This window comes from Aspergillus steynii (genome assembly GCF_002849105.1).
Source record: "Aspergillus steynii IBT 23096 chromosome Unknown P170scaffold_2, whole genome shotgun sequence".
Lineage (NCBI taxonomy): Eukaryota > Fungi > Ascomycota > Eurotiomycetes > Eurotiales > Aspergillaceae > Aspergillus > Aspergillus steynii.
The window spans coordinates 5,773,008-5,799,723 of NW_020194399.1; the positions used below are offsets into that span (position 1 = coordinate 5,773,008).

The 26,716-nt window shown below is 51.3% G+C and overlaps 7 protein-coding genes across 7 annotated transcripts; 2 read left to right on the top strand and 5 right to left on the bottom strand.

The window, feature by feature from the left end:
* Positions 1 to 2,995: 2,995 nt before the first annotated feature.
* On the bottom strand, positions 2,996 to 5,030 carry P170DRAFT_445150 (Mis12-Mtw1 family protein; the record flags this gene model as incomplete). The annotated part of the gene is made up of 5 exons (XM_024850682.1): positions 2,996 to 3,554; positions 3,608 to 3,776; positions 3,826 to 3,993; positions 4,052 to 4,696; positions 4,820 to 5,030. The coding sequence occupies 5 exons, from the start codon at positions 5,028 to 5,030 to the stop codon at positions 2,996 to 2,998; spliced, it is 1,752 nt and encodes a 583-aa protein (XP_024708692.1).
* A 947-nt stretch (positions 5,031 to 5,977) lies between these two features.
* P170DRAFT_349459 (putative phosphatidylserine decarboxylase Psd2) lies at positions 5,978 to 9,642 on the bottom strand (the record flags this gene model as incomplete). Its single annotated transcript, XM_024843738.1, has 7 exons — positions 5,978 to 6,139; positions 6,216 to 6,967; positions 7,025 to 8,527; positions 8,604 to 9,018; positions 9,081 to 9,296; positions 9,367 to 9,411; positions 9,496 to 9,642. The coding sequence occupies 7 exons, from the start codon at positions 9,640 to 9,642 to the stop codon at positions 5,978 to 5,980; spliced, it is 3,240 nt and encodes a 1,079-aa protein (XP_024708693.1).
* Positions 9,643 to 11,926: 2,284 nt separating this feature from the next.
* Positions 11,927 to 13,830, bottom strand: P170DRAFT_404454 (putative MFS glucose transporter). The gene is made up of 2 exons (XM_024846530.1): positions 13,581 to 13,830; positions 11,927 to 13,518 (listed from the first exon to the last, which is right to left on the bottom strand). Exons 1-2 carry the CDS (start codon positions 13,680 to 13,682, stop codon positions 12,145 to 12,147), a joined length of 1,476 nt encoding a protein of 491 aa, XP_024708694.1. The 5' UTR covers positions 13,683 to 13,830; the 3' UTR covers positions 11,927 to 12,144.
* Positions 13,831 to 15,141: 1,311 nt separating this feature from the next.
* ssn3 (cyclin-dependent serine/threonine protein kinase SSN3) lies at positions 15,142 to 16,954 on the top strand. Its single transcript, XM_024852137.1, has 3 exons — positions 15,142 to 15,273; positions 15,472 to 15,631; positions 15,691 to 16,954. Exons 1-3 carry the CDS (start codon positions 15,219 to 15,221, stop codon positions 16,760 to 16,762), a joined length of 1,287 nt encoding a protein of 428 aa, XP_024708695.1. The 5' UTR covers positions 15,142 to 15,218; the 3' UTR covers positions 16,763 to 16,954.
* Positions 16,955 to 16,981: 27 nt separating this feature from the next.
* On the bottom strand, positions 16,982 to 19,028 carry P170DRAFT_400589 (putative metaphase-anaphase transition protein (Mlo2)). Its single transcript, XM_024846332.1, has 4 exons — positions 18,810 to 19,028; positions 18,665 to 18,719; positions 17,200 to 18,601; positions 16,982 to 17,144 (listed from the first exon to the last, which is right to left on the bottom strand). Exons 1-4 carry the CDS (start codon positions 18,926 to 18,928, stop codon positions 17,137 to 17,139), a joined length of 1,584 nt encoding a protein of 527 aa, XP_024708696.1. The 5' UTR covers positions 18,929 to 19,028; the 3' UTR covers positions 16,982 to 17,136.
* A 562-nt stretch (positions 19,029 to 19,590) lies between these two features.
* P170DRAFT_376211 (MCM DNA helicase complex subunit MCM2) lies at positions 19,591 to 23,031 on the top strand. The gene is made up of 5 exons (XM_024845357.1): positions 19,591 to 19,674; positions 19,767 to 19,885; positions 19,941 to 22,228; positions 22,287 to 22,456; positions 22,523 to 23,031. The coding sequence occupies exons 1-5, from the start codon at positions 19,670 to 19,672 to the stop codon at positions 22,614 to 22,616; spliced, it is 2,676 nt and encodes an 891-aa protein (XP_024708697.1). The 5' UTR covers positions 19,591 to 19,669; the 3' UTR covers positions 22,617 to 23,031.
* Positions 23,032 to 23,742: 711 nt separating this feature from the next.
* Positions 23,743 to 25,685, bottom strand: P170DRAFT_129374 (Pal1 family protein). Its single transcript, XM_024842401.1, has 4 exons — positions 25,487 to 25,685; positions 25,182 to 25,405; positions 24,672 to 25,110; positions 23,743 to 24,609 (listed from the first exon to the last, which is right to left on the bottom strand). The coding sequence occupies exons 2-4, from the start codon at positions 25,233 to 25,235 to the stop codon at positions 23,858 to 23,860; spliced, it is 1,245 nt and encodes a 414-aa protein (XP_024708698.1). The 5' UTR covers positions 25,236 to 25,405; positions 25,487 to 25,685; the 3' UTR covers positions 23,743 to 23,857.
* Between the last annotated feature and the right edge of the window lie 1,031 nt (positions 25,686 to 26,716).

Sequence of the window (26,716 nt, forward strand, 5' to 3'; positions counted from 1 at the left end):
CCTTCGGGTGTGATGGTCGAGGAGCGGGCGATAGATTCTGTCATGTTTTTTTCTGTGGGGTCCGGGGGAAACGGAGTATCTTGTGTCCCAGGCTCTTTATTGGTGAGTATTTGTAAGAGACAGATAGATGCCGATCGACGGACATGGCGATATGGATGATGGATGATGGATGCTTCATAGTTCGATCCCAGGGAACGAAGCGTTAGTCATCGCGTGGCGACCCGAGCTTCTGCCATTTCGGGAACGAGTGGGCCTGAGGCCCTGAGCTTATCTGCCGGATTGGGATTTTTTGGCCTCAGGATATACCTTCACATACTCCAGGGTTGTTAATGACTGGTTGCAGTATTGTTGAGGCTTGTCTGTTATCTACTATACAAAATGCAGCAGCACTAACGGGATCTTAAGGAAACCATCTTAGTTCAGAGCAAATATAGATCAAACTCTAACAGGTAACATCGCTCAACCAGTTCAACAGATGCTTGCCTCCTTGTTAATGCAAAAACGCGATCAATTCGTCAGAGATCCTGGCTCAATGACTCAATCAATCCCATCCAATAACACTGAATGCCCTATAGCCGGCGTCTTCTCAGCTGCCCCCGACAAGCCACTCGATACTACACTAGTGCTCCGTAAGCACATAAGGCCAATCCCTAATCAACCGAGCGCGGAACCCGGTTCTGCCTCGGGGTCGATCCACCCGAACCGCACAACAACGTCGAATCCTTCGGAACTAGATAACCGTAGCCTCTGGTTCCCAAGCTTCTAGATCTATTCCGCCCCAGTTATATTCTCGGTCATGTGGCTGGCAAAGATATCTAATTTTTCCCTTCGTCGTGGCTTCTACCCCTCCCCCCTCTTTTATTCAAGTTTTTTCAACCGACAGGGATTACTATTGATAATGAAAATGAGGACTGAAGCTAGCTAGCTCTTAGCGCTGAGACTTCGCTAGTCCAGTATCAAAGTGGTCTTTGCAGGTAGGTACGGACACCACATGCTCCGTATCTCAACAATCACATGGCCTTTCAGGTTCTTCGACATGATCGATTGGGTCTGGTTCACCCTTTCGCGATCCGATCGCTCCGTCCAACCCTCCGTCTGGGCGCGTTGGTGGTCTGTGTTGTGTCCCCTTGTTGCGTGCTGATAGCGCCAGCTGGTCCGGGTGGCCATTACTATTACTACTAAGCGCTGGAAAGCACGAAAGGAACTCAACCAGCATGTAAAACTGGAGACTATCTTGCAAGGGTTTCATAGAATGATCCAGGCCGATAGTTGCGCCCTCTTTTATGAATCATGCTTAGTCGGTTAGATACTGCAGTCTCCAAGGTTGAAGGGCGAAATCCCCCGATCCACCCACCAGCTCCAGACTACGGAGATTAAATCAAAAACATATATCTCCACGGGCAAATTAGAACGCAAAAATGAACAAGTCCTGCAAGCAGGCCTGGAGATCCGTGCACTGAGCAATTCACGCGAGTCTATCTCGGATCCACCGTTAGGTACCTACCTAGATATACTACTGCGCAGTTATATGCTGCATGCTGATGCGGTGTCCAATCCACTTCACACAAGTGATACCCTGGAAACTTACCCTGCGCGAGCACTGGCCGCTAGCTCGCCTTACCTTAGCTCGAGGGTGCATAATCTTTTTTCTTCTTTCCTTCACCGAACCGGCCACTTTCTTTTCTTTCCCACGTGGTGGAAAGACTGCACTGGTCGGTGCAATCTGCAAGAAGCAGGTTTTTTTTCCTCCCCCCTCCTCCTCTCTTGTCTTCTACATGCAAGGTAAGTGGTAAGTAGAGGTAGGTAGGTACTATGAAGTCATGATCATCGGCGTTGATGCAATATCTTCGTCGATTGCAACAAATCTTCCTACCCAACTAGGCTTGACTAATGCTTATGCTCTAAGTCAGCGAAGTATGCACTAGGTAGCAGCCCTTGTCCTATTACTAGGAGTTCACCCTTCTCTATCTTCTAATCTTGCTATCGATAGCAGGATTCCTTATATGTTGCATTGCATTGCATCGCATGGTAGGATAGGATAGGGAGGATTCGTCTTATCAGCTCCGAACACGCGGGAATCTCGTCTCGTTCCGAATGGATCGATAAGCGTGCATGCCGACACAAGAGATAGGTAAGTAGGTAGATAAATGCCCAGGTATTAGGCATCGGAACAGGCACTGGTACCGGAGGACAGAAGGAACTAAGATGCTTAATTGTCTATCTATCTGCGGCTTCTGTCGAGCTGAATATCCTGGCTACCCATCTTACCGGTAGCGGTCTGAATGAGTCGGGGTGTTAATCGCCAATGCGCGAACAATTGGCAGTCGAGTAGCTGAATTGTTCATAGCTATCATGTCAATCGGTTTGCTTTTCATGTTCTCATGCTCGTCCTTCTATCTGTGCAGGGGTTGGCAGATGGCGGTCAAGATCTTATATCGCCACTGATGGTGATAGGCTGGGTGTATTCGATCCTCAAAGATCCACACGTTTGTGACGTGGGGAGTGATAATTAGTCTAACTCTTAAGTTTTATATTCTCTCTGTAGAGGATCTGACACCGGTCAGTTGTAATCTCCTAAAGTGGACGGATGAACTCTGATTGAAGACAGGATCTGATAGATAAATCACTGATTAAAGAAAGAAAATTCTACCAAAGAATGTCTAGCTGCTTTATCTGCCGCAGTAAAATTGAAATTGGAATCAATCCGTAGTTATCGCATCGTATCGCAGTCCATAATACCCGTAGTAGCCCATCTTGCACCCGCAACAAACAGCTTGAAACAACCGATCCAATTCCCAGCTAGGAGGAACACCCCAACTCCATTGCTTGCATGCTGCCTAAATAGTAATGAACGAACACCCAAAGCATTCCCAGGCCACCATCGAAAATATGGCCCGAGATGGTCAAAAATCAAACACAAAAAAAAGTACATGATGGGTAAACGAGGTATTTACATGCTTCCCTTGTTCAACATATAGACTCATGGAATATCTTATCACCGTCTTTCGACCCGGCTGAGGGCCCCGAGGATTACTCCAATATCCTCTCGGACTCGTGGCCGAAGACTGAGGTCTTTCTGCTCTCCCTGTTCTTCTAATGCTAGTCGCCCCAGGGACTTTCTGGCTTCGCGCTCATCTAATCGCTCGGCACAGATGCGCAGGATCCGTGACGATACGTTGTCGGACATTGCCCGATAAAGCTCGATATCATGGACGCCAGCTGCCAAGGAATCCAAAGTTGGTGCAAGGCCAGATTTTATACGGGATAAACGCGTAGAGATTGTTGAAGGGGTGATTGGAGGTAGAGTAGTGGCGTCTGAAGGAGGCTCTGGTTCTTGGGTCTGCACGGTTGAATGTCGCTTGGCTGCGTCGGGGTCTATTAGGGCATAAAGTTTGAGTTGGGAGGGTTCGAGAAGTGAAAGATCGATTGAGTCAGGCTGAGGCAGCTGCTCGGTTTGACCATTCGGTGTAGCGTCCGGCTGTTTCGAGGCTTTAATCGGTGGAATAGGCGACGACCGGAGGAGTGCATTCAGGGAGTGCTTCTGCTTTTGGAGCCTTAATGGCTGTTAGCAAAGTGACTTCGTCAACAAGTTCAAAATAATCCTTACTTCTGAATTTGCTCCTCTAGTTCCTTGATTTTCTCCGTATTCTGCACATTCTTCGGATTCGGCTTCTTGACCACGACGGATGGAGGGTTGATATCTTCGCGAGAGAACCAATTCGATAGCTCTGAATTGACGGAGAATTCCTTTAAAATTTCCTCCTGGATCACACGCGCTACTAGATGTTAGCTGCAGAAACAATAAATTTGGTTGACTCGACCTACCTGCCAGATGCACACTAGCATCTTCAGCACCCGATCCAGAAGGCTTCGCTCCCATCGCGCGAGTTGCGCACCAAGTCAAAAGTTGACGCATCCTCCTCGGTTCTGGCAATCCATCACTGGCGATGTGCTTGTAGAATTCCGCCGTACCAACCTCCTTGTGAGGTAGGGCTATAAGATGTTAGCATCTCGCGTCGAAATGGGAGATGGTAGATCCAAAATTTCTCACCATTTGAAGCCCCAGAATCGATAAGGGAACTAGCTCTTCGTCCTCGCATACCCAAGCTACTTCGCCTATTTCCTTTTCCTGCCTTTGTCTGCCCTCTCATCTCCTTATTCCGCTGGATAACCGGCGTGTCGGCCATAGGAAGTGCAATCGTCGCCGTCCCAGTCTTCTGAGGCTCTGGAGATACGAACCCGTTTTGTCGCTCCGGCTCATTCGATTTGCTCGGTCGCCCTCTTCGCTTCTTTTTCTCCTTTTCCTTTGGTACTGCTTTTTCCTTTGGTACTGGCTCAGTGTGGTCACGGTTGCGCGTTGAGCGCGTAGCACTCTCCGGTTGCGTTTGCGTTTGTGTTTGTGGTTGTGACTGCGCTTGTGTTTGAGCTTCTGGCTCGGGCGCTGCGGGCTTCGCCGTCCCTCTCGCTGCCCCTCTCGTTGATCGCTTTGTTCGAGATTCCGTCGTATGATTTGCCTCCGCAACAGCCTCCGACTTCTCTGCAGGTCGCTTTTTCGGGGGGCGGCCTCGCTTGGGCGACGGTTGCGGGGCAGCTTTCTCAGGTACGGATTGAGGAAGCTCGGGAATAGTTTCAACTGCGGGTTTTGATTTCTTGATGCGGGTGAACTGGAAATCATCGTCATCGTCATCGAAAGAACCTGCAACAGCGACCGTAGCCGAACATTAGCGAGCAATCCTACTGCGCATTTAAAGCGCATGCTGGCGACTCCGCGTTCCGAGCCGTAGTACGATGAAAAGTCTTAGGGGTCTAGACAACTCACCCTTTCTTTTCCCGCGAGTTGAATTTTCCTCGCTCTTCTCCTGACTGTTCAGACTCAGTCGCGCACTCGACCTCGTCCCTTTCCGACCCGCTTTACCCGTGGCAGATGACGCAGGACGCGCCTGCGCCTGGGACGTTGCCATGTTAATGGTTGTTAGGGGGTCGCGACGTTTTGTCTTCGCTGTAGGGGTAGCCACAACAGTGACGGTCATGTCAGGACCGAATGAAAGTGGGGGGAGGGGCGTGTATAAATGAAGGAGACGCAGATAAGAGCTAAGAAAGATGATTTACTGCTCAGCAGCGCTTTATCGCGGGTTTTCACTTCACTGATCCGAGAATATTCGCGGTGTTGAGGAGGTGGGCGGTCTCTTGCGAACGATCCGACTTGTCGTGTTTCTCGCGGTCCCTTCCCAAAACAACGTAGTACACCTCCCCAGCACGCTCAGCAGTCGAGAAAGCTCAGTATAATAACCAATCCGCGTCGTTGCGAATTTCTCAAACGTGTTTTTCATCCGACTGGCGCGAGTGAATGGTGGTCGCGCGGTCGCAGTTGACTAGGGAAGGTCGGTTCCGCGAATTCGGTCAACGGGGGGGGAGGTTTTTCCTAAGACGTGTCGTCGGTGTCTGGAGCGCGCGTCCAACGATGAGAAGCAATTGAAGATTGCGGCGAAAGACAATTCAAATGAACGCATATGCCGTTGGCGGGATGAAGATGATGCTCCTTGCGCAGCAGGGCTTAAAGACCGGCCTTGTCGGGGTCAATGGGGGGTTTACTCTTGCAAGTCGCCGCAGCACGCGGTTGTTTTGGTCGTGGCGCGTGGGGGATGACACTAATCCCTTTTGGGAGTGACACTCAGTCCGCCTTCCCAATCGCGACGAAGCTTCAGTAGTATGGACTATGGGATCATAAGAATTGAGAAATCGAGGAAGAAAATATGTGTTATGTCAAAATTACATGTGGCCTTTCATTGCCTAGATATGTCCAACGGCTATTTAACATGCACTTCTCTCCACTGGCTGACGCCCATGGTCCAGCTTTATCACAAAAGTCACAACAATGATAGCTAAATCGCTAAGAATGAATGGCTCCTGGCCTTCAAATCAAACCAAGAAACGCCCTAACAATAACAATTCACCTGCCAAGAATACCGAATGGTGTTTATGAAAACTCGTCGCGTTCGGCCGGTGGAGCCAAGCTACCTTCGATTCTGCGCTTGGCGGCCTGAATCTCTTCCGCGGTGAGGTTCTCGCGCTTCTTAGGCATATCGGGTTCGAACTGAGGAATTTCTGGACTGTGACCCACAGCCATACCCACACGGATCTAGAAGACGGAAGAGGACCCTGTTAGCAAAACTTGTGCGTCTCAATCAGCAAGGGGGAGGAAGAGGGATGCTTACCAAAGTTTCCAGAGGTCCTTTCGAGTTGTCCACCAGATCCGTGTCGAACTTCATGGCCCCTTCCTCGAAAAGAACAAGAAGGGTACTGCCGCCGAATTTGAAATATCCAAGTTCGTCGCCGCGAGAAACCTTATTCCCAGCCTGTTGGGTTATCACGGTGCTTCCAACCATCATGGCACCAACACAGACCACCATAACACGGCCAAATACGGGCGAATCGATCGGCACGAGGATCCGCACATTCTCACCATAAACATCCAGTGCAGAGCGGATGGCCATTGGGTTGACGGTGTAGTATTCTCCCTCAATGGTCTTGGGTGTTCCCATAGTTCCATCAACAGGAATATGGAAACGATGATAGTCCTGCGGTGCAAGACGGAAGACACCCAGGGCCCCGTTCTGGTACCGATGAGCATCCTCGGGATAGGCATTTCCAAGGAGTCGCTCAATAGAGAATTCCCGTCCTTTAACCCAGATGCCAGTCGCGTCACTCATGCGGTCAAACACGACCGATCGGCAATCAGCCGGAGAGACCACAATCCTAGGCTCGTTGGGAGCCGAGCAAGGTCGAGCCTCTGGTTTGAGCTGGCGGTAGAAGAACTCGTTGAAAGTCTTGAACTGGTCTAGAGGGAGCAGAACCTCTGACAGATCAAGTTGGTGGAAATTGATAAAGTCTTGAATCTGGCTTGCCGAATCAGGGTCGTCGTATTTCTTGCCCTGCTTGATACTGAGGGACTTCAAGATTTTGCGGACTGATAAAGATTGTTAGCATTTTGTTTTGAGCCATTCGGATACTAAGAGGATCATACTTCGCTTCTTCTCCATGTCTCGGCTCTTCAGTCCCTTGTACAGCAGACGAATACCCAAGCGAACGTAGACACTCATCCGCTCCTCGTTGATTTGTCCTGTAATGCGATCTTGAACAAGAATATTGGCGGAGTTGGCTCCTAGCTTGTATCCTCCGTAAGAAATCTTCGTGATGACCTTGGTGTACCACTTGCGCTGTGCTTGACTTGAGGTCACAAATCCGCCCATCACAAGATTGTCGACCTGTCGCCAGTCTCGGCTCGCACAAGTAGCAATGTGCGTAATGATATCCGCGTCGGAGCGTTTTGAGAGTCGTGGCTGATGACACAACGGACATTCGCGGATTTCAATCACATGCTCCTCGCCCCGTTCATCACCTAGGTCATCTGGGTGAAGGTCCTCTTCATTCAAGGCGAGTTGATCTTCACTAGACAGAGTAGGTACGGACGTCGACTGAGGATCAGTGTTAAGGGGAGGGGCAGAAGGAGCAGAGGTGGCCTCCAAATCATCGTCACCACTGGACGGGTCCTCGCTTGCTTGGCTGCCCGTGGAGGATGTAGACACAAGCTTCTTAATGCCTGAACGAGGGTCCGTCTGCAAAGCCTGAAGGGTGTCTTCCAGACATATCACCACTTGATCGAAGGTTAGATCCATGGTCTCAGAAAGCTCATTCTCCTCGCTGAAACGCTCGAAGAAGCTGTCAATTGTAGATTCTTTCAGCGTTGAGCCTAGGGTGTCGAGCATCGTCGTAAGCTCCACTTTGTCGATGCGACCACTGTCGTCGGCGTCATATTGTCGAAGCATCAACCGCCAAAATTGCTGACGCAGAGCGCGGTAAGGCATGTACTTAGCCTTCACGATAAGTTCTGGAGAATGTTTGTCCTCCCATCGCTCTTTGTTTTTCAGCGTCAGTGGGATGCGATACAACTCAAGTCCCTCCGATTCAAGCGGAGCAATTGCGCTGTTGTTTGTCGCGGTCGGGGCACTGGAGATATTACTGCCCGAGCCCTCCTCGACGGCCAATGTAGGAGGAAGCGACGTCGATAGCTCTTGGCTCGAGTGCACTGACTGGCCCGACATGGACGCAGTGCTGCTCCGAGACCTCGCTTTATTCGACATCTTCGACAGGCTATTGGTTGACGGAGACGGGCTGATATCGATCTTTATTCCAGCCGTATTTTCGGTTTCAGAGGTGTCAGATCCTGTTGGATCAAGAGTAGGGTCCAGAAATTTGTAGAGGCCTGATTCTGGATCGGCTTCAGGAGCTGACTGGATCAGTGTCTGGAGTGGGAACCCTGCGGAGGCGACAAAGTCGTTTCCAGAAAACTTGTCCCTGTCCATCACAGTAAAGCCAATTGTGTATGATTGTTCATGTTTCATGACTTGGAACACCATCTTCTCGTGGTATACTGGGTTTAAGTTGTGGCGTATCACCGGGGTCCTCAGGGTTTTTCTTCCCAATGAAGTCACAACAAACGGGTCCATGTCAAAGGAAGTACGGGTCACTGGATTTCTAGCGTCAGCCACATGCTCGACTCTTGACGGTTGGGCGAGGAGAGGGGGAAAGCTGTAAAAGCATACCGTTTCGCTCCGGCGGAAGATCCGTGACTCTGACAATCTCCATGAACACAATTCCCTGGACACCATTTCCAGCGCCAGAGAACTGGTACGCTCTAGCTGCTAATGACTTGCGCTTGAGTCGGGCCAGCCGCAACCTTCTCCGCCGTTTTTCAACGACCTCCGGTTTCGCGGGATCGTCGGTCTCATCCGACGTTTCTTCGTCTCTGTCTGCGTCGCCCAACACGGTCGCCGGAATCTGCGGGTATTCATCGTCGTCCTCGCTGGTGCACACTACATTCTTGAATTTCTGATAGACTTCATCGGGAGTCGCGGTGGGGTTCGAGGTGTCGACAAGCGAGAATTGAAGAAGAATCTCTCCGGACACGGTGCTGTCCTTCTTTTTGGACCGTTTGGACTTGAGGGTGTACCACATCGGCTTCAGAGAAACGTTAGCCTGCGCAAGTCCCGCGCTTATCCAAGCAACTGGTCAAAACCCACCTGCTGATGTACCTCCCCGTGAGAAAAGATCTCTTCTAGGGGAATGTCAAACTCGCCCATGTAATCCTTTCCAAATCTGTCATGATCCCAGCAGATACACTCTAGCAGCGGCACCCCGACAACGGGCATCTCAAAGGCAACGTTCCATTCTGGGTTCAAGGTCTTCGGTATCGTAGGGGTCGATTGTCGTGCATCTCCGAGTGTAACGATTAGGTACTAAGCGGATAGACCGGCAATCAGTTCTGGTGGTCAGGAGAGGTTTTGAGGGGCAATAGGTGTAACTCACTGGATCGCTAGTTCCGTTCCGATCTTTAGCCGCGAGATTGCGCCCCTGTTGCAACGAGGCGGTTCAGTCAGTCTCAGGAAACGACGGCAAAGCTTGACGTAATGTCTGCCGCTGAGGCGGATCACTCACCCGTAACACGTTGACTTTGAGAATCAGAGGAGGTTTGGAATCCGGAAACCTCATGGGACTTGCGCTTCGGCTCTGACCGGGGGTCGAGGCATTGCTCCGCGTACTCAGGTGGGAGGTCAGGCGTTGAGGAATTGGTAACCGCACCATAATGGCCGTTCGGGAGTGCGGGCGGGACTCAGACAGTGAGACGGAAGACGGAACACGTCGCGTCAACACGGAAGATTCGGTGTTTGAGAGGATGTAGAGGACCAAAGGATCGATAAACAGAGATTTGGTGGGTTAATTGGGCGGTTTGGCCGATCTAATGGATGGAGAGCGTTGGGGATGCAGCCCTCCAGCGACGGCGAGAGGTCGCGGTGAGGTTGTCGGCTTGGAGTGCCGGGTTGATCTACAATCCGCCCGGGTCGATCGAATTACGACACTCGGAGCCACAACAACGTACCGAACACGCTGCTCGAAACCGAAAGATCGCAGAGGCAGCGGATGCAATTGGGACGGGGAGAGAAGAGGATGAAGAAGTGACCAAGGATGAGGAAAGAAAAAGAAGAAGAAGAAGAAGAAGAAGAAAGATAGGGAATGAATGGGAAGGGAATCAATCCAAAACGAAAAATAGGAGAGGCGAACGACCGGGCGAAAGAAGAAAGGAAACAACAAGCTCACAATCCCGGCGACGGTCTGATGGGGCGGGGGGGACTGGACGGATTACTATTTACGAGCTTGTAGCCGTAGTGAAGGTCAGCAATGGCAGAGGACTACTAATTTTGGAGGGTTTAATTAACTTCGACCGGGAGGCTCCGTTAGTTATCTCGAGATTTAATTTAATTATTTATATCCGGGCATAGACACAGTTACGGAGACAGTACAGAGGACTACAGGAACTCCTGGCCGATATGCATGATGTGATGGCCCTCGTTCTTCATCAAGCGCATTCCAATACATCCAATGACCACATAAACCTCCTAACGGCAATAAAGACACGGAACCCTTCGGTTACGGCCTTGGCGGGCATGTCCATTTCCCCAACAGCGCGACGTCAGGCTAGAACTAGAACTTGACAGAAAAGTGGTCTTGCCTTTGGATCCACCGGCGACTCCACCGGCATCTGGAGAGGGAAAGTGGCTGCCTAGGCGGTCGCGTTGGCGACTGTACCACAGTCCCTGATGTGGCTCAGTAAAGTACCTATGGAATGCTTTCAGGATGAAGGGGGGATTTCCATCAACGGTCATTGGCGCTTGGATAATATCATCTGAGCCTGTGCCCAATGCCCATGCATCTTCGGTCGGCAGGGGATGATGGTTCCTTTAGTTAGGAAGTTCGGACTCCCTAGTATTCCGTCTGGCTGTCTTCACCGCCTCCCCCCTGACTGAGCCTGAGCCTCATGAATAAATCCCGCATTCCTTCCTAATAATGGTTCGTATTTCTGACTTTGTTCTTTTCTTTTTTGCGTTGTCCGTGTTTCAGCAAACCTGCCACTGTGGCACAGCGGAAGGGGGTGGCCTGCTTCTAATTCCATCATCCCTGGGCCTACGCTGCACGGTGCATATCATCTACATCTTACCGCGCCAACTAAGTGGACTTCTGGCCTGCAGGATTGCTGCACTGCTCCCGAACAAGTCACTTCCGCTAATTTAAAACCCCAGCGTCCGTGGTGGTGGCTCCGAGCTAAGTCGGAAAGTATGCACTCTTATTGATGGATGATGTCTCAGCCTCCTCCGGTCGTCCTTCGTCCGCCGGAGTAATCGATTTAACTGCTTGCCACGACGGATACGCAGTTACGGAGATAGCACGCAGATACAAGGATTGTGGAGATTATGCCAACATTTCTTACTAGCCTGCTAGTCATGCTAGTCATGCATGGCCTCGGGGCTATCCTGCACGTTGGATTTTAACTCCTTGGAAGGTGGTCGGTCCTGCCCCGCCTTGGGTTTGGGGGTTTGATGCGAGATATCGGTTGAGAAGACGACGCTATATCTTTGGTCCGAGACTTCTTCTAGCCTCCCCCCTCTTTTTTTATCGCCTTCCTTTTGTCGGCGAGGGTGGCAAAGGTCTCCGGGGCAGATGAGGGGAACTCAGACCAAAGATCAGGATGATTTACCCCACCCCCGCCAGATAAACCCGCCATCATCCAGCCTCGGTCTGGTGCCCATTGGCCATAAATCCGTTTGTTGCCTTGATAGCTTCAAGCAAACCCCATCATCCTGACGCAATGTGTATTCTATTCTTAACAGTCCCAGAGGACTTGGAATTTGCCTCGTATTGACTTGGATGGTTCGCCGGGACGCTCGTTTGACCCAGATCACCGAATGCCCCGTGTCAGATGCCTCGTAGACTAGCGACAGATGGATCATCTAGCTAAGATTAGTGGCGCGTTACCCTGTAATTTCTAATCTCGTCGATATTAATTAATCAATTAAGACGGTCAACGCCGAACCCTCGGTCCGCTTGGAGTCGGGATAGAAACGCAGCCAAGTTATCCCAGATTACGATGCCTTGCACGTGGTGCACCTGGTTGAGAGTGGTTGAGAGTGTTCCATGTGTTGGACCTGTGGAAATATGGCTCCCGGCCATCCATACATTCTATTCAGTATTCATACATCCCCGCTTTGTCTGTCTCGAGGTCAAGTTAATCCAGTCTAGCTCTAACCCAAATCAGTCCCTTCTGCGCTGGTCCCCTCTTCCCCAGACCTCGTCCGCATTGGCCTTTCCTCGGGTTTCCGGTACCCACCCGTAGATGAACCCTCCCAGGATCAAGGCCATCACGGCAAAGATCAAGTAGATCTTACCGCGGCCTCCCAAGGCATCGTTCAGCATCGGGAAAAATTGGGCCACAATAAACGTTGCGATCCAGTTGGCTGCCAGTGCCCAGCTCTGTGCAGCCCCGACCGCTTCAGGACCAACCAGCTCAGAGGCCAGGATGAATGGGACCGGTCCCAGACCCACGGCAAAACTAGCAACAAACAGTAGAACTGCAATCACGGATAAAGCTTGCAGGTTGGAGTAGATACCCAAGGCGAGAAGCATGGAGCTAGATCCCATCCCACTGATACTAAGCAGGAGACAGGCTCGCCTACCGATCTTATCGGGCAGCGGCGAACAAGCGAGTGTGATGATGAGATTGATCGCCGAAACGATCACGGTCAGGAGAGCTGCCGTGGTGGGGAGAATGCTCTGCAACAGAGACACGCTGTACATGATGATACTGTTGATACCAGTGAACTGCTGGGATACCATGACTCCAACGACGGCAATAATGGCCGGACGGTAGTAATGGTTCGTCGCAGCACTCAGGATGGTGACCGGAGGTTGCTTCGGAGGTATGTTGGCGGATGGAGGTGTCAGCAGTGACTGCTCTTCTCCAGTTTCAGATTCGCCCGCCGTATTTCTCCATCCTTCAATCTCTTCGTCAATGTCCGCATATTTGCCGCGTATTCTCTGCAGAACCTGTCTGGCCTTGTCCACCTTTTGGTGCTCCGCAAGCCACGTAGGACTCTCTGGGACCAAGAACAATCCAAGGAGCTCCAAAGATCCAATGAAGCCTGCGATTGCGAGGATAATCCTCCACTTGCTTCCTTCACTCAGAAAATAACCAAGTGACTGGGTCGAGAGGATGCCAACATTAGTCATGATCTGGGTGAATGCACCAAAGAAGCCCTTGGCGCTTGGGGGTGCGATCTCCGATATGTAGATTGGTCCGACAACTATGGAAGCCCCCGATCCCACACCAGAAAGGAACCTTCCAAATCCCAGCAGGGACATGCTAGGTGCAAGCGCTTCCGCTATGGGGCCTAGAATGAAGAAAATTGTGGTCGCCCGCAAAGCTAACAGACGGCCATGTTTGGTTGAGACGGGCCCTGCCAGTAAGGCTCCCAAGAATCCACCGAGCGTGTAGATAGACGATACAAAGCCGAACTGAGACGGGTTCATCGGGATACATTGTGGTAGGCCGTGTGATGTGGCTGCCGGAGAGGAATGGATGCTCTTTCGTTCGCAGGTAACTACAGCTTGAGGCGCATTGAGCTCGGCCTATTGCAATTCACTCGTCAGAGGACTGGATTTAACGGTACCATGGGGTTCAGGGGAGATACCAGGTGATATCCGAACTGCAGCGGACCTAACGTAGTGATGAACACCAGGTATATCAGGTACGGGGTAACCCGAGAACGGGTTGGACTAACAGAGGTCATCATGTAGCTGATCGGGTGCTCTGTGTTCGATTATATCTAGATTAAATGGTTTGGTAAGCTTTAAATAGAAATTTCGGGCATCATCAGCGTCAAAATCAGACTGAACGTTTATATTGATGGACTATCAGTGACGCGGCACTTCTATCATGAGACATGAGCACTTGTATCATGGGACATCAGGATCCATGGATGACGTTGCAGCGGAGGAGAGTCGGAAATAAGAAATCCCGGGTGCTAAAGGGGGACCGATAGCGGACTTGTGGCCTCAGGTACACACGGAAAATATTAGCGTGAGATGGCTGGGAGGAAATTGATTGCTCTTCGTTGTGATGCGCAATTTATCTTCTGCATTTCTGAGGCTCTAGTATTGACTTTGGAGTTTATCCATTAGGAATCCGACTAGAATGCCTGTCGATCTTCTTGTTCCTGTTCATCATGCTGACGTCCGGGATGGTACATGTATATATACGAAGCTTCAAGTTCCAGATGACTGTAGACCATTCAGCAAGTGGTCACCACTAACTCAGAACTGGCTGGGAGCATAATCAAGGGTTGCATTGCCACAATTGATGAGCCCATGATCACTTAAAATTCATTTTACTATAATATGTTTTCTCATATCTCGCGGGAAGTTAGTATACATCGGAGTAGGGATGTACCTAGATCCATCCGCACGCCTATTGCCTAATCAGTCGAGTTTTCTGGAATAGATTTACCCCTTCCAACCCCAGCTCTTGCCCCCAAGCCCATCCCTTGACAGACCCAAGGATTCTCCTCGCCTGTAGGCTACTAGAAACCAGTCCCTTCCTGATCCTTATTGTCGATCAGCAGATCCCACCATACAAATCCCGACGGCAAGTCATGCCACCTGCTGACTAAACCGCCGATATGGGGGGTTGCAGCAATCAGCTTCCAAAGTTCATGTTTGTCGCATCGCCATGATCATTTGTCTCTTCAAATCATCCCCTCCCCATTGTTACCTTGCCTTGCCATTTGATTATTCTTCCTGCTGCTGCAGGCTCGCTGTTCCAGTGGAGAACAGCCTTTCCGTACTGTCCAGTCCACACCACCGCTGGTTCCATGGGCCCGATTGCTCTCTCTTCTCCGATTGATAAATATTAGAGGAACTAGTAGCCCACCTCCACTCTTCGCCTCCTTCGCCGCGCTCTCCATGAGTCTGACAAACCCGCCATCGTCCGGTCCGTTCACTGCATCGTCCAGGCCCGCAGCGGCCACCGTCAGCCAGAGTCTGTCTTTGAAAAAGAGTCTACAGACCGCTGTCGATGGTAATACCGGTTAATATTAATATTATTTCCCCCCATTCACCTCTTCGTTGACCATTCCTGTCTATTTGCCACATGGTTGATAATTTCTTTTGATTCCTATTTTAAACTTATTTTTTTCTTGTCTAGACCCGTCACCATGTGTTCTGGTGGATAAGGGGCTTTTGTTGCAATCTATCTCAAATCAATTTGGAGGACACTTCCTCGGTGACCGCCGAGTTCCACGACGGCCCTTTCTGTCTGTTTTTCTTTCATCATGTTTGGAAGGAATTTCCCGTTCTTTAATTCCATCGGCGGGTTTTATCCACGTGGTAATGGCTTTTCCCTCTGAATTGGCCGTTGGTCATTGGCCCGAATGGTTGTCCTATTCGTTCTATCTTCCTTCGGCTCTTTTTTCTTTTTTTGTCTCTTCATTTCCCCCATTGTTATGTCAGATCCTTTTTAACCCCATAAGCATGTTCAGAGCAATGATGATGGATCCGGTGGCTAACGTTTTTGCGGACTTGAAGACAACATAGATCCGAGAAAACCGACTGGAACTGGCTATACCAGTAAAGTCCGTGTGCGCGATAAATATCACATTGTGGGATTTATCAGTAGCGGCACCTATGGCCGTGTTTACAAGGCCGTTGGCAAAAATGGCCAGAAAGGCGAATTTGCAATTAAAAAGTTGGTCGACATGGATTCTCACACTATCTAATTGGCTTCCGATGGCTGACCACTCACAGGTTCAAACCGGATAAAGAGGGTGAAATTATCCAGTACACGGGCCTCTCTCAATCAGCGATCCGGGAGATGTCCCTGTGCTCCGAGCTGGACCATCCCAATGTGGTACAGCTAGAAGAAATCATTTTAGAAGACAAGTGCATTTTCATGGTCTTCGAATACACGGAGCATGATCTGCTTCAAATTATCCATCACCACACCCAGCCTCAACGGCATGCTATTCCAGCGCCAATGGTCAGGTCGATCCTGTTCCAACTACTCAATGGTTTACTTTACCTTCACACGAATTGGGTCCTGCATCGAGACCTGAAACCAGCGAATATCCTGGTTACGTCCAAGGGGGCCATTCGCGTCGGAGATCTCGGTCTTGCACGTCTCTTTTACAAACCCCTCAATTCTCTTTTCTCCGGCGACAAAGTCGTCGTGACTATTTGGTACCGCGCCCCCGAACTGCTCATGGGCAGCCGACATTACACGCCAGCCGTCGATTTATGGGCCGTCGGATGCATCTTTGCCGAGCTGCTCTCTCTCCGACCCATCTTCAAGGGCGAAGAAGCCAAAATGGACAGCAAAAAGACCGTCCCTTTCCAGCGGAACCAGATGATGAAGATCATCGAAATCATGGGCTTGCCCACCAAAGACGCCTGGCCGGGCATCGTCTCCATGCCTGAATACTCCCAGCTGCAGTCTCTCGCAATGTCCCGCGCCCCGAGCCACCTGCCTCGCTCGTCGAACTTAGAGAACTGGTACCAGAACTGCTTGAAGAATGGCGGCTACTCGTCCGCCTCGAATGCTGGAACTCCGGGCGCGGATGGATTTGACCTTCTCTCGCGTCTGTTGGAGTATGATCCCACTAAGAGAATCACAGCCCGCGAGGCCCTCGAACATCCGTTCTTCAGGAACGGTGGCCCGATACCGGCCAATTGCTTCGAGGGTTTCGAAGGTAAATATCCTCATCGGCGGGTTACACAGGATGACAATGATATTCGAACGGGTAGTCTACCTGGTACGAAGCGGAGCGGGCTACCGGATGATAGTTTGATGGGGAGAGCTGCGAAACGGCTTAAAGAGTAGCGGAGTGGATTTCGAGTTACGCGCTCATCTTTTCTGATATTCCCGACAAGTATATATGTATAGGTGTTGATACAGCTTAGCATTTTCTTTGGCATGGAGCCCACGGCGTTTTCAATCTAACTCGGATCTGGAATGTTATTTCTTCCTGTCTATTATAAATACTCTTTTGGAGTAAATGTGCAGTATGCGATCAAGACATCAAATTAGATTTTTAATTGAGTAAAACAAGAAGTATGACATTTATAAGGTCAATTTAGATTATCTCATGTCAGAGTCCATATCCTAATCCCCACCATATGCGCCTAGGATAAAGTAGATTCCATCCCAATCGTGTTCCCTTAAATCCAAAAACCATACCCAGTGTACAGAAACAATCAATAGCCTGGCCCAACGTTAGATTGAGATATAAGGGAAGAAATAGCAGACCCGATACGTACCACTTTGCTCCTGCCTGTTTCCATCGTTATCATTATCATCGTCCCCTTTGGACCTAGAAGCCTGTCCAGCCGCATCCCGCATTGGCTGCTCATCTCCACGAAGCTTCTCGAAATAAGATTTGATATCGTCTGCGCCGACTGCAGTTCCTGACTCCGCGAACGGCTTCAAGAACTCCTTCACCTTGTCTCGCAGGTGGTTATACACCATAGCGCCCTCGATGGCCCTCACGCGGTCCATATTGTTGAGAGCGGCTTCGCCACGGTCGTAAATGCTGCCAGTGCCGGTGCTACCTCCGCCGTTGGCGTCGTCGCCTATCTCGGAGAGAGGAGGCTCGTAGGTCTCTTCCTCTTCTCGGAGTTGAGGGTGGTGGGAGAGGTTGGGGTAGCATTCGGGGCAGCGGCAGAAATGGTCGCGGAAGTCTTCTTTGAGGAATAGGGAGAAGGTGCCGGATGGGGTGGACGAGGGCAGGGAGTCGTGCTTGTGCTTGTGCTTATCCTTCGCGGGTTCGGATTGTGTCGTTTCTGAGTCTGGCTTTTGTTCTTCTTTTGGTTCGGCCTTGGTTTCTGTAGGTGTTTCCTGGATGTCATCCTCTTTTGTGCGCTTCGACACGGGCTCGTTTTCAGCATCGTCGTCTTCTGCTTTGCGCTTCTTCGAGTTGGCGGATTGTTCCTCCTGATTCGCGGATGCGACCGACGTCTCTGGGGCTGGCTTAACATCTGTCGTAACTTTGGGGAGACCGCCCTCCTTGGAGACAGGAGGCAAGAACCCAGCTGTTCCGGCATAGCTCTTCAACCATTGATTCGACTCAACGCACTTGAAACAAATGAACGTTTCGAAGTCATCCTCCAACGGAAATCCCGGAGGCAGCGGGATCTCATCCTCCTCGTCCTCGTCCGCCTGCTTATCCCCATTTGCCTCCTTCTTAAATTCCTCATACCAGTTCCGAGGCAGCCCGATTAGACACTCCGGATGCCACCAGTCCTCACCACACCCGCCAGTCTCCGCGCTCCCGAGCCCGAGGCACTGGAACATCGTGCCGCGCTCTTTGTTCGCATCGTAGTCTTCGCCACATCCGCAGAACTTGTTCTCGAAGTTGTGGTTGTATTTGTTATCCGGGTGCGGCGTTTCCGAGTGCACGCCCTTCTTGCCGGACTGGGGGTCTTCGCGCAAAGTGCAGGGAGAGGTCGAAGGAACACGCGTGGTACCGCAGTCACAGACAAAGTTCCGTTTGTTGAATAGCTCGACAAGGGTGTGTTCGCCGTGGCATGAGATAGAGCAGGCGTAGCAGACGCCTGCGGCAGTGTGAGGTGCGTCGGGGTCCGAAGGAGGAGGGTTGCAGGTGAGACAGGCGAAAAGGCTCTGTCGTAGGGGTCCTAGAGCTTGCGTGCAGGTATCGAAAGACTTAGAGTTGGCCTTGTTAGCCTTGGGCTTGCGAGTGATTGGCAAGTGCAAGTGGATGCTCACATAAGGGAGGACCTCGCGGGCATCGGCTTCTAGCCGCATTTGACTCTCGAGGAATCTTGAAAACAACACGGGTTAGATGGCTATCGTGGAATCGAGGAAGGTCGCTGCATATGCGCTATTCGTTGGATGTAAATTGTGTGCTTACTCTCGTGCAGTTTGGGAATTTTGCGAACTGAAGCTCTCGCGCCTTTGGCCGGCATCTTGTCCGTTTAACAACTGTGTGGTATTGGTGGGAGGGTCGACGGAATCAGGGTTGGTTGCCATTTCGCTTGTTCTGTCAGGAAAGGAGTGTGTATATCAGTTGTCAATGAAGACAATATGCAATAGAGGCCTGGTCAGTGAACAAAACCCCCAGCGACGTCAGACTAACGTTGCGCTCAGCTCGCCGGGCAGAGTCGAGGTAACGCGCCGCGACACACTCTAAGTGTTTGTTCTGTTTGCACTGGATTCGCGAACTAAGTTTGACGCTGCCTGTTTATGGCTGAAAACCTAGGAGAATCCGAATAAGAGAGAGGCTGGCTGGATACACTAGGCATGATGAATTACAATGGGTTGTCCAGGGATTATTTTCGAGTCCGTCGAATCTATGATCTTTCGCTGAAATTGTGATGGTCATGAGGAATGTCAGATCGCCACTGTAGAATAGTTAGGCATTTCACTAGAGGAATAGCAGTAGCAGAGCGCTTATACAAGGAACTTGGAGGAATACATTTGAAGCCTTTTGAGCCGGATAAACCGAGTCCTGAACGGATTTCCAGCAATAATCTAAGCCTTTGCGCAGCCAAATCCAAGCTGGCAGCAAACCACCTTTCCCGATCGGGGTTTAATTGAACTCTCACGCGTCCGGCGGCGCGACGCGTATTTCACGCGCTTCACCCCGGCGCCAAGGATTGAACTCTCCCTCTTTTCCCAGCTAACGAAAAAGACGCCCACACTGCAACATCCGCGGGATCGGTTTGGCCTGTCTATTCTCCTCCCAAATAGTCACATTGAACCCTGCACACAATGAGGTATGCGCAAATTTCTCGATCGCTTGAAAAGCCTTTTTGAGGTGTTTTCATTTTTGTTTCTCTTTTCGTCCTGGCACTAACTCTTTGTGCAGTTCACCACCACTCCGTCAGAGCAATTCCGCCGCAAACCGCGGGCTCGGAAATCTCAATCGACGGAAGAGATCCAGAGAGCCTGATGATGATGCCGCTTCAAGCCTTCCGCCATCCAGCCGTAAGTGGATTGGCCTTTGATGCGACGTTGGTAGTTGTTGGACTGACCCCTGTAGCTCCCGCTTCCTCCCCTCCTAGGATGCCTTTTGATGATGACGACCGAGACGAAGACGCCGATATGGACGACATTGATGATATTGAAGAACTGGCCGAGGATGAGGGAGGGATTGATCTGTTCGACGATAATTTCGAGAGAGATTATCGGAGCACCGCAGACGACCGCTACCGAGGACAGTACATCGATGATGACGATGATCATGAAGAGCTTGACCTGGGCGCCCGTCGCGAGCTGGAGTCTCGCATGAACCGCAGAGACCGCGAACTTGAACGCCGCCGCAATTTGCCTGCAGCTTTCCTGCCGGATGAAGATGGCGATTTTGATCTCGCTCGCCAACCTCGTCGACGGAGGCATCAGTATGATGAGGACCAAGGCGATATTGAGATGGGCGGTGATACCATGGAGGAGCTCTCTCTGACCGAAATGTTGGATGTCAAGGCCACTAATGTTACTGACTGGGTCCTCCAGCCCCAAGTGCTTCGCTCCATCTACTCACAGTTCAAGACTTTCTTGACCGAATACATCGATGCCTCCGGTGCTTCCGTGTACGGAGACAAGATCAAGCTCCTGGGTGAGGTCAACTCTGCCTCTCTTGAGGTGTCCTATGTCCACCTGAGCACCGCCAAGGCGGCGCTTTCGTTTTTCCTTGCGAACGAACCTACTGAGGTGCTCAAGGTTTTCGATCAAGTCGCTCTTGACTGTACCTTGTTCCACTACCCGCAGTACCACGATATCCATAACGAGATCCACGTCCGTATCACAGATCTTCCGGTCACGTACACGCTACGACAGTTGCGTCAGCAGCATCTCAACTGCCTCATTCGGGTCACTGGAGTTGTCACACGCCGCACCGGTGTTTTCCCTCAGCTGAAATTTGTCATGTTCACTTGCAGCAAGTGTAACATCACGCTGGGTCCATTCCAGCAGGAAGCCAGTCAAGAAGTCAAGATCTCGTACTGCCAGAACTGTCAATCGAAAGGACCGTTCACTGTCAACTCGGAGAAGACCGTCTACCGCAACTACCAGAAGCTGACTTTGCAAGAGTCCCCTGGCTCTGTTCCCGCCGGCCGTCTGCCACGTCAACGAGAAGTCGTGCTTCTGGCTGATCTGATCGACTCGGCCAAACCCGGAGACGAAGTTGAGGTGACGGGTATCTACCGCAACAGCTACGACGCCCAGCTCAACAACAAGAACGGGTTCCCCGTCTTTGCAACCATCATCGAGGCGAACCACGTTGTCAAGTCCCATGACCAGCTGGCTGGTTTCCACTTGACCGAAGAGGATGAGCGCCAGATCCGGGCCTTGTCAAGGGATCCAGAGATTGTTGACAAGATTGTCCGATCCATCGCCCCTAGTATCTATGGCCATTTGGATGTGAAGACTGCAGTTGCCCTGTCCCTCTTTGGTGGTGTCAGCAAGCAAGCGCAAGGCAAGATGAACATTCGTGGAGATATCAACGTTCTTTTGCTCGGTGACCCTGGTACCGCTAAATCGCAAGTCCTCAAGTACGTTGAGAAGACCGCCCACCGTGCCGTCTTCGCCACCGGTCAAGGTGCCAGTGCCGTTGGTCTCACAGCCAGTGTGCGTCGTGATCCTTTGACCAGTGAATGGACCCTTGAAGGTGGTGCTCTCGTGCTGGCGGACCGCGGTACCTGTCTCATTGATGAGTTCGACAAGATGAACGACCAGGACCGTACTTCCATCCACGAAGCTATGGAACAGCAGACTATCTCCATCTCCAAGGCTGGTATCGTCACCACTCTGCAAGCCCGCTGCGCTGTTGTCGCAGCAGCAAACCCCATCGGTGGCCGATACAACAGCACGGCGCCGTTCTCCGCCAACGTCGAACTTACCGAGCCCATCCTGTCCCGTTTCGATATCCTCTGCGTCGTCCGCGACTTGGTCGAACCGACCGAAGACGAGCGTCTGGCCAATTTCGTCGTGGAATCGCACCATCGCGCAAACCCCACTCGCCCCACGCGAGATGGGGATGGCAATCTCTTCAACGCCAAGGGACAGATGGTCGACGAAGAAGGCTATCGCATTGATGAAAAGGGTAACCGTCTTCCCCTGACACAGGAGGAAATCCAGGAGCGTGCAAACGTCAAGCTCAAGGAAGCCGAGGAGCGAGAGGGTGAGATTCCTCAGGAACTCCTCCGGAAATACATCCTCTACGCTCGCGAGCACTGCCACCCCAAGCTCTACCAAATCGACCAAGACAAGGTCGCCCGTCTCTTCGCCGACATGAGACGTGAGTCCCTAGCAACGGGCGCCTATCCCATCACTGTATGTCCACTCCCTGTCCATCCCGTCATAGCCCCCCTCAAACTAATAAATCAACTAGGTCCGTCACCTGGAAGCTATCATGCGTATCGCCGAGTCTTTCTGCAAGATGCGTCTATCGGAATACTGCTCGTCGCAGGACATCGACCGCGCCATCGCCGTTACTGTCGACTCCTTCATCGGCAGCCAAAAAGTCAGCTGCAAGAAGGCTCTCTCCAGGGCTTTTGCCAAGTACGTCCCTTCCCCTCTTCTTCTACACTCTATGAAACCTAGACTCTAACGAATGCCCCAAAATAGATACACACTCTCCCGCCCCAAGCCCCAATCCCACCGTAAAGCCGGCATCGCCGCCCCGGACCCGTTCAACCTGCGGAGCTCTCGAGCGCGGTAGACGCGCAATAGACCTAAGCCGTTTCTATTTGCTCTTCACCCATCCTCTCTTATTCCAGTAGAGAGGGCTGGACTGGCTTATTCCTATTATCACGACATGATTTGTTTCGCGGTTATGCACAACACAACACGGATGAATCGAGGTTCTTCATTCTCGGTTAATATATTGTCGGGCTTATTTCTTTTCATTTCTCTTTTCTTTTGCTATTCTTCTTGATTTGTCTAGGGGTTCTACGGGGTTGGGTCGGGCGCGCGATGAATATGAATGTGTTTTCTAAGGCTTCTTTGACTTTGACTTTGACTTGCTCTGGATATACTCCGTCCGTATGGATATGATTTTTGTGGTGGGTTACTTATCGTACCCTTGTTTTTTCTTCATCTTTTTTCTATGGAATAATACATGCAAATAAATAAATACACCTATGGCATATCTACATAAGCTACCTATTTTACTGATCTACTATGTTGAGTAGTTCATTAGCTAGCTAGTGACGTGACAATGTCATCGGATCTTGGTTGCGTTGACAGAATGAGAATTCATGGAATCCAGGATTCGAACCACCTAGTAAACGTTGGAAAAAGAAACCTCGATAGTATCCACCTGTGGAGAATTCCAGAAAGCCCGAAGGACCAACTGCTACGAACTGCTGCACGTACAGGGAAGAGAACAGGGAACCGCTGCACCATTGCGGAGTAATGAATTAAACTATTGTTACATTAGAGTATCAAGGGTAAGATGGAGAATTGACTTAATATCTCAGGATTCAAAAGACTAAAGTAGAAACAGTAAAGCCATGCATGCCCGATTCCCAGCCTCGAATTTAAAAACAAAGACCATAACGCCCGCCTTTTGCATCCTGCACTGCCCGCATGTAGGAGAAATGAAAACAGATAAAAGGGTCAAGAGAATCAAAAGGCAAACAAGAGAAGAGGGAAGAGAGGATAGTCTCATGAACTCAAGAGACAGTGTGGGTGGCTGTCGTTCTTCGAAGCCATTTATTCATCGCCAATGAACAGCCAGCTAGGCCAACCACCGAAGAGACAGACGGTATGATACTCCGCGTGTCGTCCTGGAGATTATTAAGGCACCCCTGCCATGTTTTGGCTCAGATCTCGCGCCCTGCGAGGACATGTAAAGAGTTGTTTTGCTTTTCTCCCGTTGATTCTCTTCTCCAGTAACCCATTGTCCAGAACAAAGAGTGCGTTGTGAATTACAACAAATGCGACAAAGAATCAGATCATTCAATCATCGCTGACCCGTCTCTCGGGGCGAGGCTTTCTCAAACTCTTCATGCGATTGAGAAAACCACCGCCGTTGTTCTGGTTCTGGTTCTGGCGTTCATCGAATCCGCTGTTCGTCCGTTCGTTGGTGTGCCACCGCTCGAGACCGGGGCTCTGTTTCGGGCTGCTGGACGAACGAGTGCGGCCGATTTCACGTGATTCATCGATTCGGGCGCCTTTCTTGTCCCAAGCATCGTCATAGTCTTGGAAGAAGGGATTCTTCTCGTTGGCACGGATCGTTCCCGAGTTGGCGGCAGGGGCAGTGTATGAAGGCTCGGGAGCTCGATTCATTCCGCGCAGTCTCTGGGCCAAGCTTTTCTTGCGCTGCAGACCTCCGCCGCCACCCATACCTCCTTGGTTTTCATTCTCGCTAGCTCGGCGTTGCATCGCGGACCGACTGGCAGGAGCTCCGTCCAGGAAAGTGCTGGTTCCCAGGCCCATGGTCTGAGCGCCGTGAACCGGCTCGATGCGTGATTTGGGGTCGAAACTGACACCCTCGGTTCTGCGGTCGGCACCACTCGCAGCGAAATCATTGTACCCCTCCTCAGTTCGACCGTGGAAAAGGTTCAGATCGATGTTCTGGTTCAGAGGTCCTGCGCCTCCCAAAGCCATGTTGGTGGAGTCCTTCGGGAAAGCCTGCATGGGAGCCGTGCGCAGACCCTTGCGGTTGCGGTTAGGGTTGCAAGCATCGAACGGCCCGTCGTGATGGAACACTGAAGAGGAAACTAGGTTAGTAGTGTCCTTCAAATATGTACCAGTACTGGGACAAACTCACTTCCGGTGCCATAGATGCTCGTGACATCCAGCTTGTCGATTATATCAAGCTGGTAGTTCTGCTTCTTCGAGCGCGATTTGGGGTCTTTCTTGGAGTCGCTTCTTTCACTCCTCTCCTTTTCGCGGCGTCGTCGCTCCCGCCGTCTTTTCTCGTCATCGACGTCGATGAGTTTCGGTGCGCGATCCATTATGGAAGATTCCGAGTTGCGACGCGGCCGTCTCTCACGATCGCGCGGTCTGGGGCCGGAGGAGCCGGAAGGCTTTGAAGGTCTTGGGGGGTCGGCAAAGATATCCAAAGGATCCTTTTGACGGCGCTCGGGACGTTCCCTCGAAGACGGAGGAGGGCGAGAACTGGCACCGTTCACCTGAGGTTTGGTCGGAGGGGGCGGGGCGGGTCGATATCCGGTCGGCTGAGGAGCGGAACCCAAAGAGAGGTTTTCCTATAACAATGATCACACCACGGTTAGACATGTCGAGCAGTTGAGGGCGGGATATCTGAGGCTCAACGTACAAAGAGATCGCGAGTGTTTCCTGTGACGTCTTGTCTTTCGGTCGGAAAGGTCATGCTACCCACGGGCGCAGACTGAGGCGAGGACGGATCGATGTCGTCCAAGAAAGGATTGGTCGAGGTCGGTCGCTCTGGACGACCTCCCGATGTGATGGAGCTGGACGGCGACAACGCACGGTTGCGAAACGGATTATTGGAGCCCAAATTGACCGGCAATTGCGGCGACGCTGTAAGGTGTGACAGGCCAGATGTTAGAGATAATCTAGAGAAGAAAAAAGATTGATTGGGAGGGGGGACTGGCGAAGCACGGCCTCAAATACACGATGATAAGAGCATCGTGCTCAAACCAAGGGGAGAAGGCCCCGCCAGACGTGAAACGCGCACGAGATGAGCAAACGCCTCGAGCGACGTGATAAGGGACGGTGACGCACCTGGCGGGCCCAGCGACACGCCGGGTGGGTAAGGATATGATAGAACTGGAGGACGTTGCGAAGCAGCCATCATGGGAGTCCACGCAATGCGGCAGGGAAGAGGACGAGAAGGAGGGCGATGATTGGGAGTTAGAAGAAGAGCATAAAACCGGGGCGCAGGCAGAATAGGAGCACAAGGATCCAAGGGCCAGCGCGAAAGTCCTTAGCAACGAGGGCCTAGGCTACCGCTGAAACAGCGATGGCGCGGAAACCGGTCAGGGGAGTGACGATTGGAGGGGTGGAATTGCAGGAGCTTGTAGATGGAGTATGCAGGACGGTCGGGAAGCCGTTGGTTGGCCCTTGTAGGTGTCTGAGGCGACTTTGTTTCGAGTTAATCTTTTGATCCTGGAGGAGATGCGACACAAAAGACTAAGAGCCAGCCGCGGGAGACAAAGCGAAGAAAGAAATGCAGACGAGGGAGGGGAGGGAGAAAGCGAGAGGGAGAAAGAATGACGGATTGATTGACAGGAAAGAGAAGGAAAGCGGAAAAGAAAGCGGCCCCTTGGAGGCAAGAGAGAGAAAGGATCGTCGGGGGGTAAAAGGGGGGGAGGGAAGAGAAGGAAAGAAGTGGGTGGCCTGCGTGTCGGTTCGTCTGATTGCACCGTTTAATTAGGAGGGAGTGGAGATGGGCAGGATGGCAAATAATCAGATGGAGAGGGATGCTGGTCAATAATCAAACTCCGGAGTATTTGTGCGATGCAGATGGACTCCCAGATCTCGACGAGAGCAGCGAGAGGATGTGAGAGGAAGAAAGCGGAAGATAAAGCGAATTAATTGATAATCAGGAGGATCGGAAATCCACTGGGAGAACGAGAAAGAAAGGGGCAGTTGGTAATAAACCCCCGAATATTAGACCCCATCGGACTAAGCTGCAGAAGAGTTACATTAACCACTCGCCGCTTTTATTATTATTCTTTTATTATTCTTCTCTACTGCGTAATTGTTATTCTCAACCTGCGCCGTGGTAACAACCGAATCTAACGTGGTTGCGTACGGCGACAGTTGCGATACGGAGCATTTCGCCGTCGGGATTTTAGACTCCTTGCGATCGACGTGCATCCACGCCGG

Bases quoted from the DNA above. Each gene is read 5' to 3' on its own strand.
- P170DRAFT_400589 (XM_024846332.1), bottom strand. From the start codon at position 18,928: ATGGCAACCAACCCTGATTCCGTCGACCCTCCCACCAATACCACACAG. The intron at 18,720-18,809 runs GTAAGCACACAA...GTTGTTTTCAAG, and splicing joins AATTCCCAAACTGCACGAGA to ATTCCTCGAGAGTCAAATGC. The intron at 18,602-18,664 runs GTGAGCATCCAC...GCCAACTCTAAG, and splicing joins CCCGCGAGGTCCTCCCTTAT to TCTTTCGATACCTGCACGCA.
- P170DRAFT_376211 (XM_024845357.1), top strand. The intron at 19,886-19,940 runs GTAAGTGGATTG...TGACCCCTGTAG, and splicing joins AAGCCTTCCGCCATCCAGCC to CTCCCGCTTCCTCCCCTCCT. The intron at 22,457-22,522 runs GTACGTCCCTTC...GCCCCAAAATAG, and splicing joins CTCTCCAGGGCTTTTGCCAA to ATACACACTCTCCCGCCCCA.
- ssn3 (XM_024852137.1), top strand. From the start codon at position 15,219: ATGTTTGGAAGGAATTTCCCGTTCTTTAATTCCATCGGCGGGTTTTAT. The intron at 15,274-15,471 runs GTAATGGCTTTT...GCGGACTTGAAG, and splicing joins CGGCGGGTTTTATCCACGTG to ACAACATAGATCCGAGAAAA. The intron at 15,632-15,690 runs GTTGGTCGACAT...GACCACTCACAG, and splicing joins GGCGAATTTGCAATTAAAAA to GTTCAAACCGGATAAAGAGG.
- P170DRAFT_129374 (XM_024842401.1), bottom strand. From the start codon at position 25,235: ATGACCTTTCCGACCGAAAGACAAGACGTCACAGGAAACACTCGCGAT. The intron at 25,111-25,181 runs GTACGTTGAGCC...TCATTGTTATAG, and splicing joins GAAACACTCGCGATCTCTTT to GAAAACCTCTCTTTGGGTTC. The intron at 24,610-24,671 runs GTGAGTTTGTCC...TTTCCTCTTCAG, and splicing joins GAGCATCTATGGCACCGGAA to TGTTCCATCACGACGGGCCG.
- P170DRAFT_404454 (XM_024846530.1), bottom strand. From the start codon at position 13,682: ATGATGACCTCTGTTAGTCCAACCCGTTCTCGGGTTACCCCGTACCTG. The intron at 13,519-13,580 runs GTATCTCCCCTG...GAATTGCAATAG, and splicing joins TGCAGTTCGGATATCACCTG to GCCGAGCTCAATGCGCCTCA.